General features: G+C 34.0%; 1 protein-coding gene across 1 annotated transcript; it reads right to left on the bottom strand.

Annotated features, from left to right (window-relative positions):
- Nucleotides 1-348: 348 nt before the first annotated feature.
- Nucleotides 349-17,068, bottom strand: LOTGIDRAFT_201927 (hypothetical protein; the record flags this gene model as incomplete). Its single annotated transcript, XM_009053965.1, has 27 exons — nucleotides 349-581; nucleotides 1,201-1,365; nucleotides 1,841-2,061; nucleotides 2,583-2,694; nucleotides 3,051-3,216; nucleotides 4,052-4,158; nucleotides 4,577-4,674; nucleotides 4,940-5,080; nucleotides 5,455-5,557; nucleotides 5,717-5,888; nucleotides 6,258-6,424; nucleotides 7,491-7,652; nucleotides 7,982-8,135; nucleotides 8,515-8,633; nucleotides 9,435-9,554; nucleotides 10,054-10,218; nucleotides 10,687-10,824; nucleotides 11,169-11,312; nucleotides 11,572-11,630; nucleotides 13,403-13,541; nucleotides 13,944-14,135; nucleotides 14,477-14,552; nucleotides 14,785-14,864; nucleotides 15,193-15,326; nucleotides 15,829-15,905; nucleotides 16,324-16,554; nucleotides 17,010-17,068. 27 exons carry the CDS (start codon nucleotides 17,066-17,068, stop codon nucleotides 501-503), a joined length of 3,582 nt encoding a protein of 1,193 aa, XP_009052213.1. The 3' UTR covers nucleotides 349-500.
- Nucleotides 17,069-19,017: the final 1,949 nt, after the last annotated feature.

The raw sequence follows: 19,017 nt of genomic DNA, 5'->3' as shown, positions 1-19,017 counted from the left end.
TGGTTGGTCTTTTCATCCAAACATTATTTATAATATTTGACTGAATAAATAAATTCAAACTTAAATAAATAATGAAATAATAACAAGAAATGTTGCTTTTTGTCATAGAGAGATTCAATTTGCAACAAATATATACAATACCATAATATATCTTATGTTTACAAATTCTCAAAGATGTTGCTGAGTTGACAAACCCAGATCAAGAATGGCATCACGTATTCTGGAAAGGTAGGCATGTTCTGATATATGATATTGCTAGAATGCATCAATGAGAGAGAGGGACAGTTCACGAACCAAATTGCCAAATGGATCCAGGTGTTCTGTAAATCACAAGAATGTATTTATCACATAAAAGATGCAGAATTGATAAACACAATTAAAGAATGGCATCAGGTATTCCAGAAAGAGATGAACAGTTGACAAACCTAATCGCCAAATGGAACCAGGTGTTCTGTAAGGTTAAGAATGCTTCGATATATGAATACAAAAGAATATAAAAGCTAATCTTCATGTTTGGTTCGACAGAATGGACAATGACCTTTCTGTAAATAATGTTGTTCAAAATCTCCTGTATGAAACATCTGAAATATAGAAAAACATATTTTAACTTTCACTACATACATGACCTGAGATCAGGGTTCAAATTTTACCAGATTTTAACAGAGGAGTGACATGGATTGGGTGCTTCAATGTCATACATATATCACTTATATTGAGACGTCAAACTTGCACTGCGAAAACTAGCCAAACCATTAAAAAGACAAAGATAGTCAGTAACTCCGAAACCATCCATCTGATTATTACCAATTTCGTACTTGACTAAGATCTCATCAATATATACATGCATACCAAGTTTCATCAAGATTGGATAAATACTGTACCCTCTATTGTGCCTACAAGAAATGTGAACGGACGGACCGACGTACAGGGGTGACGGCAATATACGTCCACATTTCCATGTGGGCGTATAAAAAGGAATATGATTTGATTCAGCATTTAATTTGCCAGCAATGTTATGACTGTATTTGGTGTTATAATACACGATGCTTGACAATACTCCTGAAATTTCATTCAGTGGTAGAGATGAGAATAATATACACGTAATTCTATTATTTAATCATGTTTAACTTGACAATTGTTTTTTGTGAACCAGATTCCATTTTTTTTAACAACAAAAGAAAACATCGTGAAAACACATACCTTGTTACAAGATGGACATTTAGTAATAGAGACATCAACTAATAATGATTTAAAAAACTGGTATCGTAACGGTTTCGGCCATTTTAATATAAACACTTCTGACCTTGACATTGATTGTAAAACTTTCTTGGTGACTAAAACTGGTTTAAATACAGCCTCTTCTCCCTGTTAGATAGAAAAATTAATCATACTTTAATCGACTTGTCATTCTGGCTACAGATACTTCAGGATAGCTTCAGTGAAAATGAGATACAAACTTTTCAAACTTTGGCTTAATGATTTATAGAAGTTAGTGAATCATAAGAACTTTTTCATACAAGAGGTAGGGGCACAGGCATCTGTTTCTTTCAACTGTAGACTCTCTCTCTATAATAGTATATATATAAATATTATTATAGAGAGTCGACTATTAATAGAAACAGATGCCTGTGGTTAGGGGTAACCTTTATAATCTATATATAAGTTTCGTACAGGTGTTCGTAGTTGCAAAATTAATATTAAATATATTATATCATACGAAATTTCCCAAATAAATTATGGCCAAGAAAAATATAAAAATGTCCAATATTATATTTGAGAAGGAATACAGGTAACTAAAATTGAAGCCAATGAGTTGAGTAACTAAATCCCCATTATTTACCTCTTGATCTGGTATTTTGAGTCTGGATGTAAAAGGATCATCATCCTCCTGTTCAAGATCATCACCCAGTCTCAATGTTTGAGTGTTGGCCATTTTATTTTCTGACCAGTTTCCAGTGGGGTCTTTATTTCGAGGTTTGCCGATAGACATGTCTAGGATATGGATAGCTTCTTCATCTGTTATACCATCTTCTATTACAAACTCTACTAGTGGTAGAACTTCTATAAAACATACAAGATGGCTTGTCAATCATAGTATAGCAATTAGTCGTGTGTGAAGCAGACCATGCTTACTCTTTTTGAAACACCTGATGGTACTTCTCTTTATGAGTTCACTACTATACAACTTTTACTCTAGATTTTGCCAGTCTGATACGATTTTTGATTAACAGAATTGATTTGCTTGTATAGATTTTTATTTTATAATAGTTTTAAGAGTGTACTAGATTATTTCTCTAACCTAACATTAGTTGAAGACTGAGTTGATTCTATAACCTAGACACTTCCTCACTAATCTGAAGATCTCAAGATTTTAATGTCACCTCAATGAGACAATAAATCAAAGCCCCTTGTTCTACAGGCTGTACAAGATCCCTCGACAGTTAGAAATAACAAATTAGTATGCTGATGTAGCTGTCTGGACAAAATTTCCTTCTCTATTTGGATGTCAAATTGTTGAGAGATTTTTAATAAAACAAAACTGTGAACAGATAGGATACAAACAGGTAGAACAGGTTACCTACCATAATTAACAGCAGAATGAACAAATGGTTGTAAACAGTTAACACATTGGGCACCTTTTTTATTTAACAATGGGTTTGTTGTTGAACAACGATAACATAATGGTAACAAATCCTGGAATTAAAAGACAAGTTGCTGCTTTAACCAGGTCCAGTTGGTGATTCCAAACATCTCATTGAATAGGTCATCTAATAACTCAAGACAAAATACATCGACCAGGGCTCATCCAGTTGGTGATTCAATAACATCTCATTGGATAGGTCATCTAATAACTCAAGACAGAATACATCGACCAGGGCTCATCCAGTTGATGATTCAATAACATCTCATTGGATAGGTGACAGTCACCATAAGTAATACTCTTAGATAAGGCTCCTACATGACACAATTCTATTGGTTAATAGTTCATTAGAACAAGACTGGTAAAAAATTGTCTGATATTATTTTAATAACTTTGCATATCCACTGACCTTTTCATCTTGAAATGGTTTAGCTTTAATTGTAATACTACCGAGATCTACTGCCTCTATAAACCTAGGAGGGATACGCAGGGACTGAAGTTTATCGTACGCGTGTCTCGCTAGTTTGTAGGCTCCTAGGTTTTTACTCTGTTTAGCTAGAGTATAGAATGTAGCTCTAAAAAATAAAAAAAATAATGAAATGAAATAATCAAGTTCCAAAAACAATACTAGCTGCAGACAGAATTCAAAATGGCAGAGAAATTTTTAATATGACATTATCTGGTTGTGTAACGTCGATTGAGACAAGAATTGGAACTAATGAGACCAGCCACTAACAGTTAGTTTTTACTAAAAAACACCTTGTGATAATCAAAAGTTATCTCTGTTTTGTGACCTAGGCCAGTGCTTTTTTCGGGATTTTTAAATCTCACTCTAACACCAGTCACCAATCACTTCCTTCCCAATAGTTTAATATAACAAAACCTTACCCTTTAGAGATACCATGAGGTATAGTTAGATCTGAACCAACGAGACCCCCTCCCCCCTCCCAATAGTTTAGAATAACAGAACCTTACCCTTTAGAGATACCATGAGGTATAGTTAGATCTGAACCAACGAGACCCCCTCCCCCCTCCCAATAGTTTAGAATAACAGAACCTTACCCTTTAGAGATACCATGAGGTATAGTTAGATCTGAACCAACGAGACCCCCTCCCCCCTCCCAATAGTTTAGAATAACAGAACCTTACCCTTTAGAGATACCATGAGGTATAGTTAGATCTGAACCAATGAGACCCCCTCCCCCCTCCCAATAGTTTAAAATAACAGAACCTTACCCTTTAGAGATACCATGAGGTATAGTTAGATCTGAACCAATGAGACCCCCTCCCCCCTCCCAATAGTTTAAAATAACAGAACCTTACCCTTTAGAGATACCATGAGGTATAGTTAGATCTGAACCAATGAGACCCCCTCCCCCCTCCCAATAGTTTAAAATAACAGAACCTTACCCTTTAGAGATACCATGAGGTATAGTTAGATCTGAACCAATACAGTGAACTAAATATCGTGATATATGAAGTAAACCTTCAGGTAAGACTGAGGTAAACGGTTCCACCTGAAAATATAATAATACATAGCTTCATACAAATTACTCTTGGGAGGGGATTTATACGCAAGAGAGTCATGGCCTTTGTACCTAAATATATTCCTTTGAATATAAAATTCCTTCTGACAAATTCTTTTTATAAGATATTTTGAGGAATGGGGTCCTGGCTTTGGTAGCATACGTCAATGGATTAACAAGAAAAATGCCAACTCATCATCTGCAGAAACTAATCTGATAAATATTAATTAATATGACACTAAACAATACTCAAAAAGAAAAACTTGTCCTTCAAGAGTAAGACTTATATCTCAGTATAAGAACTTGCCCAAAGTCGGAATGTTTATTCGATAATTTGAATCAACCATCAACATTATAAGAGATTTGCCCCTGTAGTCGAGGCTGTTGGTTAAAAAGAAAAATAACTTACAACATGTCTATGTATAGTATGATACATATAATACATCTCAGCTTTCTTCTGATAATCATGAAACTTCTCCAACATTTCTTTCTTCTTATCTTTCTCATCTAACATCATAAAATAGATATAACATTAAAATGTTCAAGTAAAAAAAAAAGAATTTCAGTAAAAAGTAATGTCAAGTCTGGGAAATTCCTAAAAAAAATGGGAAAATTGATTTAATATTAATTATTACTGCTCAACTTTACCAAGTTTTGTGAAAATCCAATCAAAACTTTAGTGTCTATTGAATTCACAAGCAATTTTAACTTATCTTGGCTAAATCAATAGCACAATGTAATTAAATAGAAATAAGCAAAAAACCTAACTAACCCTGAGCTATATCCAGACATTGTATAGAAAGTTTCCAGAAATAATAGCCAGCATCATCAAACCTGCTTTCGACCACGGCATTATGTGTTAACTGTTCTAATACCTTTACAGCCTCGGCCTGGAGACCAGCTTTATGGAATGCTGAAATAAGACATTAAGGTGATTTAACAGAAAGCACTGGCACAGGGTTAAATCATGTTTACTAATGAGGTCCAGCTTTATGGAATGCTGCGATAAGAGATTAAGGTTAAAACAACAAAATCAAGAATATTAAACAAGTAAAGAACAAGTCACTATTCAACAGAAAGCACTGGCACAGGAGAAAATTTGAGGTTAAGGTGTTATAATTCAACAGAAAACACTGACACAGGATAAAACTAATGTTCACAGCTTCTGCAATGTGTATGATGGATAGCTGAAATATAACGATGGTTAGACTAGATGACAAGTAAATATTATATGAAAATACTGTTTAGTCAACTGTATATCTATAGATTTAACTGATTTGTTCTCACCTTGTTGGGCCTCTTCAAATTGATCATTTTCAGCCAAAAACTGAGCGTAGGGTACATAAACTGTTTCTTTAAATTCAGGATGTTTTTCTACCAATGTAAACGCCTGTTGATGGAATAAAAAACAAACATTAGAAATATTTCACGTTTATACTCATTTTTTATAACTAGTTTGTTTATGTTTGTGTTATTTTTGCTGAAATTTCCTGTGATTGGCACAAATATCTTTGCTTGGCTTCACTATAAAATTTCAATCTGAACTTACATCATCCCAGTGCTGGGCTTCGACTCTCATTTCAATCAAAGATTTGGTATCTCCCATTTTACTGTAGACCTCTGCAGCGCTCCCGTAATCTCCTAGCCTGGCTAGATGATAGGCACATCTTCCTAATGCTTCACGATCTGCTTTGTTTAATCTTCTCGCTACGTCTATTAACCTGTAGAATACAGTGGATAATAATCGTATTATTGTGAAAACAGTTATCACCACGTTGTACTAAAACTATATAGTAAATAATGCTCACATCATCCTGATGAAAAAATCAACAGACACCAAAATATTGAGTGTTTTTTCACTGTACCAAGTGATTATATTGAACATTTTTACTAATCGAGATTGTTTTTAAGATTATCATTATTGACTATAAGCTCATATCATGCTGCTGACACAAGCTTGAGAAACAAATCCCATTTCTTCATGCACTTAACAAGATGAGACATTTACAATGCACCAAAGTTTCAAATAGGCTAATAGAGAAACCGGGCCCAGGTTCTTTATAAAAAAACCCAGTAAAATCACAACTTACATATCTGTCCACCCATTGTCTCCGATAATTTCTATGGCTTTTTTATTTTCACCAGCTGATAAATACATCTCGGCTGCAGCCTTAGGTTCGTTACTACTCTTTGCCCAATCAGCTTGCTTCGTCATTAATAACTTCTTATCCTGGGGGTCTCCCGCTCCGATAAATTCCTATCAATATTCATGATGATAATATTAATTACAATGTGAGACACAGATAGAAATAATCCATTAAAAAAATCCAGATTTCCTTTTCCTTTCAAAGCTCCAGGCCACGTATTCTCGAAACGATCTTATCGATAGGATGTCCTAGGTTCTTATCTTCTAACATTGATTCTAGGATAACCTAGGTTCTTATCTTCTAACATTGATTCTAGGATAACCTAGGTTCTTATCTTCTAACATTGATTCTAGGACATCCTAGGTTCTTATTTTCTAACACTGATTCTAGGATGTCCTAGGTTCTTATCTTCTAACATTGATTCTAGGATAACCTAGGTTCTTATCTTCTAACATTGATTCTAGGACATCCTAGGTTCTTATTTTCTAACACTGATTCTAGGATGTCCTAGGTTCTTATCTTCTAACATTGATTCTAGGATAACCTAGGTTCTTATCTTCTAACATTGATTCTAGGATAACCTAGGTTCTTATCTTCTAACATTCATTCTAGGATAACCTAGGTTCTTATCTTCTAACATTGATTCTAGGATAACCTAGGTTCTTATCTTCTAACATTGATTCTAGGATATCCTAGGTTCTTATCTTCTAACATTCATTCTAGGATAACCTAGGTTCTTATCTTCTAACATTCATTCTAGGATAACCTAGGTTCTTATCTTCTAACATTGATTCTAGGATGTCCCAGGTTCTTATCTTCTAACACTGATTCTAGGATGTCCCAGGTTCTTATCTTCTAACATTGATTCTAGGATATCCTAGCTCTAAGACCGTTTCGAGAATACGTGGCCAGTTTCATAAAAATCTTACAATCAATTTTGTCCGATGCATGATAAATTCTACAGTTGTAATAAGATTTGTGAAACAGGTGGGATGGTTTCTAATAATATTCAAGTTGTAATAACTAATAAGGTTTGATCACAGGACATATTTCGAGTTCTGTGCCATTTCTAGCAGTGAATATAAGAGAGAGAGAGTTATGTACCTTGGCCAAGTCGAACAATTGTAAAAATTGGCATCTGTGTTAAGGTTTGAAAGGTGAGAAAGAGTTATGTACCTTGGCTAAATCAAACATACGTAAATCAGTATACATATTGAGAGCACGTTGTTCTTGATTGGCTTTTTTATAAAGTTTAGCTGCCTCTTGAAACTTTCCCTGATAGGAATAGACGTCTCCAAGAAATACCAGACTGTCATTCTCTCCTCTCTTCTTCCTCTCCTGAAATTATATTCATCAAATGAAATGGAGTTTTTCATCCTAATTTTTCTGTGCCTTCTTCGACTTACTGTACTGGATTGAGCTATGAAATGAAATGAAATGAAATGGAGGTTTATGACAATTATAATAAGGGAGATTCAGCCACAACACCAGCTGATAGGTTCCACATAGGTTCCGATCTGCAAGTGATGAGGGATCTTAAACAATCTGTTAAACAAACAGCCTTCGTTTTAATTTTTGCCGATTTCAGACAAGTCTCCATTCCTATAACTTCAGCTCAGTAAAATATTAAAAAACAGAAATAAAAACCCCAAAATACAACTACAAACCTCGATATTGTGGATAAGTTCAAGATATTTTAAATCTTTGATTCTAATAAATGATTTTTTAGCGATGTTAAAATCTCCGCCCTCCAACGCTTCGTGAGCTAGAACTTCCCAGTCGCCATCGGTTACTCCTAAACACGCTATTTTATACGCATCTCTGGAAAACGGAAAAACATCATATAAGAGCAAAAATCCATAATTTTATTGTTAAATATACAAGTTGCTCACTCAAGGGTTTTAATGAATTATTCTCTATGTTGACTGTCTTCAAAAAAACATCATCAACTATGGTTTTCAATATCACTAATATTAATCTTTTAATACAGGGGCCATGAAGAATCCTAACTCAGTGGCAGTGGAATAGCTCTGCAGTCGGTAAAGAGTTGGGTTGCTGTCTGCTAGGTGATTAAGTGCTGTGGGTTCAAATCCTACTCAAGGTAAGAAATATTCTGATGCCTGTGCCAGTGCTTCCCAGAGTTAGCTCTCACCTATATTATAGCTATCATTCTTGATAAATGAAACAAATAAAAACTTACGTGTAATGTTTTTTCTCGAGATATTGATACATGGGAGCTGATTGGGGAACGTCTACTGCTGACATGGCGTAAACATGTAAACAGAATATCTTAGATCCTGTAAACCCTACTACAAATCCCTGGAATAAATAAATAAATAAATAAATACACTTACTGACCATGAGCCAGAAGTTAACAATGAGAATATTTTAGTTTAAACAATATGATGTATAATGTCATGTGGCCGAAATTTTCTACAAAAGATTATTGTACGTTTCTTTGATGAATAGAGTGCTGACTCTGAGTTTAAGTTTCATTAACTATTTATACTACTATAGATAATAGTACTATATCTTTATAAGTCTATAGTAGTGCTGGGTATCATCAATCATGCCATGATACGATACGTATCACGATACAAGGGTCACGATGTGATACGTAGCGTGATACAAGGGTAACAATATGATACATATAACAATACGATACGTATCACAAAACAACGGTCACGATATGATACAAGGGTCACGATATGATACATATCATCATACAATGGTCACAATATGATACAAGGGTCACGATATGATACATACCATTATACAAGGGTCACGATATGATATGTATCATTATACAAGGGTCACGATATGATACGTATCATTATACAAGGGTCACGATATGATACGTATCATTATACAAGGGTCATGATATGATACATATCATTATACAATGGTCACAATATGTATCACAATATGGAGTAATGGGATTAACATTATTAACTTAACATGCGTATCGTGACATATCATACATCGATTCACCAATATATCGTACCAGCACTAGTCTATTGTCATAGTGACAACTCAGAGTTTATCTAGTTTTGGATTTCTGACTGACAGTCTTTCATGTCCTGAAAAAAGGGCTCAATAACTAAATAAAGGTATATTTACCTGTAGTTTTTGTTGATGAACAGGAAAGTTACTGGCTTTAATATTAAGAGTACCGTTACCAGAATAACATAACATATCTTCATACTGACTATTCCAGGCAACGCTGTTTCCATTCGGTTCCTGTAAAATACACAGAGTTCATAACATGTCCTTTTAGAATATAGCCTGGGTCTTGTTTCACAAAGTGTGGTATTTACAATATAATATTCTACATTTACAGCATATCTTACAGTAAGATATTTATGAAACAGGGTCCTGGTTGTTAATTAAAATCAGATGTAAAATTAGGAAAGTTTGTCTGGAATATATTTTTTTGTACAAATTCAAGATTATAAACGAGTTGAGATTTGAATATGTCTAAATGGTGATGAAGGGTGGGGGACCTCATAGAAAAATCTGAATGTATCATCTGAAACTACGCTAAGATTGCATCACTGCACATTTTAACAGAATCATAACCTGTTTCACATTGCCCTATTATACTTATACTTATAGAAGCAGTAATTGGGATATACATGAACTTGTTTTGTCTACTGTTATCAGAAACATACGTATATTATACATGTATATCTACGTACTGGGTTGTAAGACAAACTGAAATACATACAATATTACAAACCTGAAAGAGTAGTTCCTTGGTGGTGAGATCATAAACTAGAACTGTACTATGTTCATCAACCACAGCTAGTTTATTTCTACTGGCACTAAGATCTAAACATCGTACTGACGTCTGTTGTTTTAATAGTTGAATAGGGAACGGATTATCAGTAAAAACTTTCATAATCTGAAATACAACAAGTGGAGTTTTACATCCTAATTTTCTCTGCCTGATTTTGATAACAGATGAAAAGAAGTATAATCGTAAAAGAATCAATAAGCTCTTGATCCCAAGTCCAAGAACATATTGAATTTAGGCCAATGCGAGATCTGACAGGCTAACACAATAACAAAACTTGAAAAATTTTGTCCCAGCAGTTGATATCAATGTCCAACTTTTGGCTCCAAGTTAAAAGACTGCTATTGACAAGATATCACCTTGACCTTATGTTGCTGACAAATGTTTCAGATATAAATATTTAAGTTCTGTTTTAATATTTCTAAATCTATATTTATATGACAGCCAAATTGAAAACAGATTAATTACCAATACTGAGACTCGCTACCCATAATCAATGTAAACTAACTCATTGAACTCAGAGTTATAAAGCCATAAAGTTATCATGGAAAATCAAATATCTATATTAGAACAAACCTGTCCATTCTTCAAGCCAACCAGTAACCCCTCTCTACCAGGGGCTCCCCCTATAACTTTAATATATCTTATCAATGAATCCATCACCCATTCTTTCTCTTTTACACCTTGAAACGACAGGCATTGAAGTCTTTTTTCCTGAGAATAAACAAAATCAAAACTCTGCAGCCATTTTGCATTGTCACATGACTACGCATGTGTAGATAAATCTGCCTCTAAGCAGATATCTTTAATAACGAGCACACACAAGCATTTGTTCATTTGTGGAAAAAATTATCACAAAGATGTTCAAGTTTTTGTCCACGATGGCCAAAATCTTAGATAAATTTACTCGCACATGAAAGCTATTGTCTTAAGGAAAAGTGCACGAATGAATACTGCCTGAGCTGCTAAAAATAGGATGATGCTATCAGTGTCTCAGTTTATAAAATTACAAAACAATCACTTTAATTAGACAAAGAAAATGTAAAATATGATTGTACCTGACACAGTATGATATGTTGAGAACAGACAACTAATAGATTACACTCTAGTTTCTTGTTAATCTTTTCTTTCACACGATAATGCATATCAGCAGAGTCGTCAGAGTATAACTCGTAGATAACAACACGATCTGGCAACTGAACCTAAAACATAATAATATTTCAGTCAGTGGGGGTAAAAGACAAAAACATCATGATGGGGGTAGAAAACAGATGGCTGTAAACTTTTGAGTCCAAGTCTGAAAGTTTATTGATATCAAGTCCAACTGATAAAGTAAGTACTGTGACTGCTGTCTGTGGTAAGGCAGAGCATGCCCCTAAGATCTGATAATACTCAAGAGATTGGTATTAAAAAGCAGTGAAGAACCAGTCAGGTTAGCAATATATAAAAATAAAAACTTACAGCTAGTCTATGTTTATAAATAGCAATCTTCTTCACTAAATCTCTACACTTTATTCTCACTGTAATAAATAAAACAAATATCTGTTAGCTTCCTGAGAATTGCGTTGTTTAGTGACCTAGCCGCAGTATTTGACAAAATAGGGCAGTGGTTCTCAACCTTTTTCAGCCTTCACACCCCTGGAGCAATCACCTGGACCTTTCACACCCCCAAAAATTTGTTTCATCCATATTTTCAGCGTGTGATGATCTGAGATGCTCTCTCAACTCAAAATAAATTCTTCTCCTACACCAATGGGTGAATACACCACAGGTTGGGATCCGGGGATATCATGTATGTACTAAGTTTCAAAAAAACAAAACCACTTGCTAATTGGGGGACAAACAGATACTCAGAATGTCACCAGATAGACGTTTAATTTCAAAAATTCAAAGAAATACCCACTAAACCATAAAAATTGACAAACATGAAAAAAAAAGTCATAACAAATTCAAAAATAAAATTTCAACTTTCTTTACATAATAAAAACAAACTGAAAATAATTATTCTAAATTTTGAAAGGAAACAGAATAAAATGTCAACTTGGAACAGTTTCAACTCACTGGGTTGATCTTTAAATATTTCTCCTAGTCGTTTAATTTTACCTTCTACAAATATCATTAAGAGGTATTGTTATAACATGGCTATATGAAATAAGACACTACGATTCCATTCCAATTAGTGGTGCATTTCTTTAGATGCAATGCCAGTTTGGTGTCAATTGATTACGTATAACAAAAAATTGGTCATTGATTTTAAATCTTTCCTCATATTCCAGTTGACCCAGCTGTAAATGGGTACAGATAATCCAGGAAAGATTAATGCCAAGAGATTTGGAAGAGGACCAGCTGGTAGAAAGGATCCTTAACTGTGAACCTAAGTTATCATCCCAGTAAAATGGTGTTTTTTGTTTTCATTACAGCCTTTGTGTCCAAAGATCTGTCACCTTTCTGTTCTGTTATAAGATGTTGTATTATAACATCAGTCATGTTATCTTACCTTTCTGTTCTGTTATAAGATGTTGTATTATAATATCAGTCATGTTATCTTACCTTTCTGTTCTGTTATAAGATGTTGTATTATAACATCAGTCATGTTATCTTACCTTTCTGTTCTGTTATAAGATGTTGTATTATAACATCAGTCATGTTATCTTACCTTTCTGTTTTGTTATAAGATGTTGTATTATAACATCAGTCATGTTATCTTACCTTTCTGTTTTGTTATAAGATGTTGTATTATAACATCAGTCATGTTATCTAACCTTTCTGTTTTGTTATAAGATGTTGTATTATAACATCAGTCAAGTTATCTTACCTTTCTGTTCTGTTATAAGATGTTGTATTATAACATCAGTCATGTTATCTTACCTTTCTGTTTTGTTATAAGATGTTGTATTATAACATCAGTCATGTTATCTAACCTTTCTGTTCTGTTATAAGATGTTGTATTATAACATCAGTCATGTTATCTTACCTTTCTGTTCTGTTATAAGATGTTGTATTATAACATAAAGCATGTTATCTTACCTTTCTGTTCTGTTATAAGATGTTGTATTATAATATCAGTCATGTTATCTTACCTTTCTGTTCTGTTATAAGATGTTGTATTATAACATCAGTCATGTTATCTTACCTTTCTGTTTTGTTATAAGATGTTGTATTATAACATCAGTCATGTTATCTAACCTTTCTGTTCTGTTATAAGATGTTGTATTATAACATCAGTCATGTTATCTTACCTTTCTGTTCTGTTATAAGATGTTGTATTATAACATAAAGCATGTTATCTTACCTTTCTGTTCTGTTATAAGATGTTGTATTATAACATCTGTCATGTTATCTCTGTAAGCGTATCTATCTTTATATAAACCATGTACGGTACTGAATATAACTTGATAATACGCTATCATACCATCTTGACAACCGACAGCCTGATGGGATGGAAACAACAGACAAGATCATCTACACAATTTTAACAAGTAACTTAATAGTTGAAACATTTTCATGATTTTAAAGACTGGGGTGTATTTAGAGATATTTATTTCTAGATCATAATTTTGTTTCAAGAACCAGTAAAAAACAAACTTAAATAATATGGCTATATATACCCATATCATGATATATTAATGCTTGACATCGGATATCAACTTGAACCAATATCACCCAGCCTTAATTTGGATGATGTCAGGTTATGTCATGTGTTTCTATAGTTTGTCTGGTATCATAACACATTGATATACAATCACTCGATATGATATATCTATCCATATAACTAATGTAGCTGTTATAGTTTTCAAAATTTCAGTTCAAGATCAAAACATTCAAAAACTTACCACATAGTTTCCATCACTTCTGACAGCACAGGCCCAAACCCACGAATTCTGTTCTCCTATCACCCCTAGTTTCACACCTTCCTTCGTGTGTAACGAACACTGTTTATTGGCCCCACTTAATACCACATATTCACCTTGTGACCACCAGCTTAATGAACAGGGATCATAACCCAATGGTCGGTCTTTACCAATCTAAAAAAACAGACCACAATTAAACAAAATGAAATGAAATGAAGTTTTACATCCTACTTTTCAGCACCTGTCTGGGATAAAGAGGACAGCCAAAGCCGTGCAGGGTGTTGGAGGGAAATTTTATAAAGAAAGCAATATTAGCGAAAAATTTGTATTTCCGACTGTCAAGGGATATTCAACGTACACAGCCTGTAGCACATCCAAAGTTAGCCCCTAAAACCTTATTACTGATGGTGACAAAGTGGGTTTACAATCTTAAGATATAATATTCATTCGTACATGAAAATGGCACCATTCAGACCCGAGTTAGTCAGGGTACACAGATAAGATACAAAACGAACCTGTTTGCCTGATAGTTGATAAAATGATAACCTCTGTCCCCAATCAGCCACGGCTAATACATCGTACGGTTCATCTCTACAATTAATATACATCAATATTAGTTATCTTAGGAGGTATGAATCTTAGTGGATTTACCCTTAGAAACATGCCCGGATAATGTGGGGATAATTTTAGTACTATCCTTTTGAAAGAGTTATGTCAAATTTTATTGGTAGCAAATACCATGGGTTAGTCCTCAATAACACATTGCTGGTGTAATTTTTGAATTTTTTGAGCTGAAGAATGACCCTAGGGACAGTGAACTTACTTGCTGGGATTCCAGGAGAGGGACCAGACAGGTGACATGTTGGCTCCAGATCTTTCAATCTTCACCTTCTCCTCTCCACCCTACAATAAATATATCACTGCCTATTATTTACCTTAGTCACTGGACTGATATTATATTTTCAACATAAAGGGACTGTAAACTTTTTATTTGTATTGGGGACACTGATAGCATCAATTTGCATCATTTTAATTTTCAATCAGACGTCTGTAGCTCTTGCAGTTCCATTAAAATATGCAGTTTATGATGTCACTGTTGCTATAGCAGCTCAAACTACAAACATCTAACTGACAATCGGAATGGTGCAAATTGATGTGTCCCTGATACACATAAAATTTTTACAAACCCTCTAGACAATCTCTATAATATTAAAATCATAAAATGTCTTACCTTATTTCTAATGCTGACTAAACCATTGTATAAACCTAGCGCCATGTACTGTCCATCATTTGTCCAACTACAGGCTGTAATTTTACTGTTCACCTTGTGTTTAGATACAGATTTCTGCTCTGGTGACCATAAACCTAAACAATTTACAATACTAGTTAGATATTACAACATCTCGTACTGTCTATATATATTCTAGATACAAAGTTCTCAACATAACAGATGATTTTCAACATCAAGATTTAAATAGAAGAATAGCCAGTTAGATATAAAAATAACATCCCATGTTGATGATCTGGAAGCACCTGATCCAGATCTGGTCAGGTCTAGACCACAGGCATCTGTTTCTATTAATAGTCGACTCTCTATAATAGTATATATATTGCTAATAGTTAAATGTATTATTATAGAGAGATCTGTCTATTGATAGAAACAGATGCCTGTGGTCTAGCCCCTGGAAAACCTGGGTCAGACAGGTATTGCTAGCGGGATAAATCTTGTTGCAATTACAGTCTTCATTATAATCATCACAAAATGATTACAGTAAACTGATTGGTCTATTACTTGAATTTATTTAAATTAACCAATCAGATTATCGTGTTTCTAGATGTGATGTCGTGATGTCAGATAAAAACTCACCGAAATCAGAGACGGCACAACTAAGTAACTGATGTGTAACAGGATTATACGACATACACTGTAGAGGATCATTATGACTGAAAATAGAAATAGCATGGAGTTTTACATCCTACTTGTTTACTATTGATTGGGATCATTAATTCAGAGAGAGTGGGAAACTTTCAAAAACTTTTACATTATAGTTATACAAACAGGAAGTACTGACACAAAATGTTTGATAGAAAACGTTAAAGGTGTTATAAAACACATGAGATGGAGAGCTTTCTTCTTTCTTTATGATAAAGGAGAAGTTTTCCATCATTAATCAGTAGTGACTTAAGAGACGTAGCGTCAAACTCTGAGTAACAACAACATGTTTTTTTAAGTTCTGATTTATTATTTTTTACTTTCAAGTCATAGCTTGAAACTGTAAGTAACAACAAATATATTTTCTGGTTTTGGTTCAATATTTCTAGACTTGAACAATAAAAATTGTGTCATTGGTCGTATACATACGTATATTTGAGAATTCCTTCCAATTTATTTGTCCAAATAATAACGCTTTTATCACCAGAACCAGAAGCGAATCTTTTCCCATCTTTAGCGTAGGCACAGCAATAGACTGTATCTTTATGTCCTTTTAGAGGCTGGACAATCGAGCCATCACTAGTATCGTAAACTATAACACGACTTCCAGCTGCTACAATTAATTGAGTTCCACTCGGGTTAAAACACAGATCCCATACACTGAAATTGAAATGAAATGAAATGAATGGAGTTTTACGTCCTACTTTTCTGCACCATGTGGGGTAATGAAGACGGTTAGAAATTGAAGCATTAAATTTGATTCTTCGTACAAAATCCCAATAAACTACACACACACATTACATAGATATTCTATGGAAATGCCGAAGTTGGATAGACAGACAGACATACAGGGTTATCTTAAACTAAAAGAAGCCGAGGAATGGTGGTGACTTTTGGGGTACCAAAATAAAGTAGGCTACACACACTCAGGTTCTCTCATGAGCTGTTTGAAACAAATCTGATATAATCGAAGATCTGTGGCTCCGGAAAGGGACTTAACGAAGGCCCTATGGCAATGTCAAGCTTTAAAAAGAAGGGGTGGGGGGAGGGTGGACATGTCACTTCAATTTTTCTCTTAATTCATCTTCAAAATATAAAATAAATGAAAAATATACCATTGTTCAACTTTGTCCTTATCGCAAGCCCTGTCAGCCCATGTTGGAACCGATCGCATGATGCTGGCTTCTTAGATTTCCAGATGCCGGTTCCAGTAAACTTTCAGAAATCCCGTTTCCAGCCAAAACAAATTTGTTGTGGAATGTACAGGTGAAATGCACATGCGCTAGTATAGATTAAACTTCCGGTTCAAGGGTCAGGTCAAAGGGCACCTGTCAAATCTTAACCCAGAATTCAACACACCGGAAGTTATTAAATGAACAATGGCAAGAAATAGAAATTTTCCAGGAAATTGATTTTCGCCGATTCACCTTGATTATGTAATTATTCTTTATATTTTGATCATTCTAATTTGCTGGGAGGCGTTAGGTGGAATTCTCCAGTCAGTTTTGTGAGTTGTGAAGCTAAATTGAGTCTTTGATATGCTGTAAGTAGTTTGAAAATGTAGCCAGGTACCATCAAAATTGACAAGAGAGAGGAGCTGATCCCCTCAGCTGTTCATGATAAAATTGACACCGGGATAGTTTCTATTTTGTAGTAATTTCTGTGGAATTTTTATAATCTATTTTTATCTCTGAAAAATCATACAAGTACACAACACATTTTATTTTAGTTTTCTGAAGACAGGTAATGAATGGGCCAAAGTCACAAAAGGAATGAAGGAAAACTTTTTTTGTTGACCTATCCTATTTAAAATGATTTCGGAATGATGAATACTTATTTTGTCACTAAGTAAATTTGGATTTGCAGTGTCATTGAGTTAATATAACGCACATTAGGCATGTAATGTGGAGTCACTTAGTCAGCTTATTTAAGATTACTACCAGAAACTTCTAGAACGCTAAAAGTCCTAAGTTACCTAGCCTATTTGCTAAACTCTCTGACTACATTGAATGTGCGCTTTGAATTGAATTTTTTCTCTCATTTCAGAAATATTCAAAATATAAATCTAAACTTTATGCCATTTGTATTTGGATGTCTTTGGGTCCATAGAATGTAAAGTTCAGGGATTACACGCTTCGTCCCAGAAAATTTACATGAAAATGACCTACATTTTGTACTGAATATTCCCCTCTATAAAATCGTGTTTACAATTAACAACTTTTCCAGTGGTTAACATTTTCATCAACCCAGTGACAATCTAAGACTCCCAGTAGTAATTTGTAGTTAATATTTCAATTCATAAGAAACCAGTATAGTCAGAGAGTAGGCCAACTCTACTGATTAATTTGAATCAATTAAAAGGCTGACTGATTTTAGTTGTTAATTAAGAAAATAACTCTAGTCATCAGTATTAATATTATTGAGTGTTGGGTGTAGATCACAGACCATTAGTTCTTGTGTATGTGAAAAGGCATGCAGTGGTTTATGACTGAAATTTAGCTCGGTTTCTCCCTAATACTTATATCTTTATTTGTTTGTTTTTTTGTTAAACAATAAAACTGATCTTGGATTCAGGTTTTCTATTGTCAAAATATTCTACTGTTTCTTACATAGCAATATAACTGATTTAAGTATGATGGCCTCTCAATTTGGGAAGGAATCAGGTTAAAATTGAGGAAGGAACAACTGCTATGAATTAGATTCTCCAAAAAGTGAAACACTTTCATTACCATTATACTTTTCTCTTTCAGTTAAGACGAAATTATGTAAAAATAAAACGTAAAAAAGAACGCAGAAAAGAAAAAAAATGGCTAGTGGAGATTCAAGTACTGAAATAGAACAGTCGAGTAATTTAACAAACGTCCTGTCGAATAAATTAAACTTTGATAATTATATGGACAATGAACTTCCTGATGATTTAAGCGGGGCTGTGGTGCCAGCCGTCGATGCTACAGAAGATGACTCTATTCTTCGGCAAGGATTATTCGATGCTGACAATCCGAATGATGAAGATACGTATTTAAACGCGGAAGATGTCAAAGATTTAGATAACGTTGGTGATGGAGAAATCAGCAATCAAGGTGAAGATTCGTAAAATTAATTGAAAAAATTTAAACCTCTTTT

This window comes from Lottia gigantea (assembly GCF_000327385.1).
Source record: "Lottia gigantea unplaced genomic scaffold LOTGIsca_206, whole genome shotgun sequence".
NCBI lineage: Eukaryota > Metazoa > Mollusca > Gastropoda > Lottiidae > Lottia > Lottia gigantea.
This window is presented reverse-complemented; position numbering and strand designations above follow the sequence as displayed.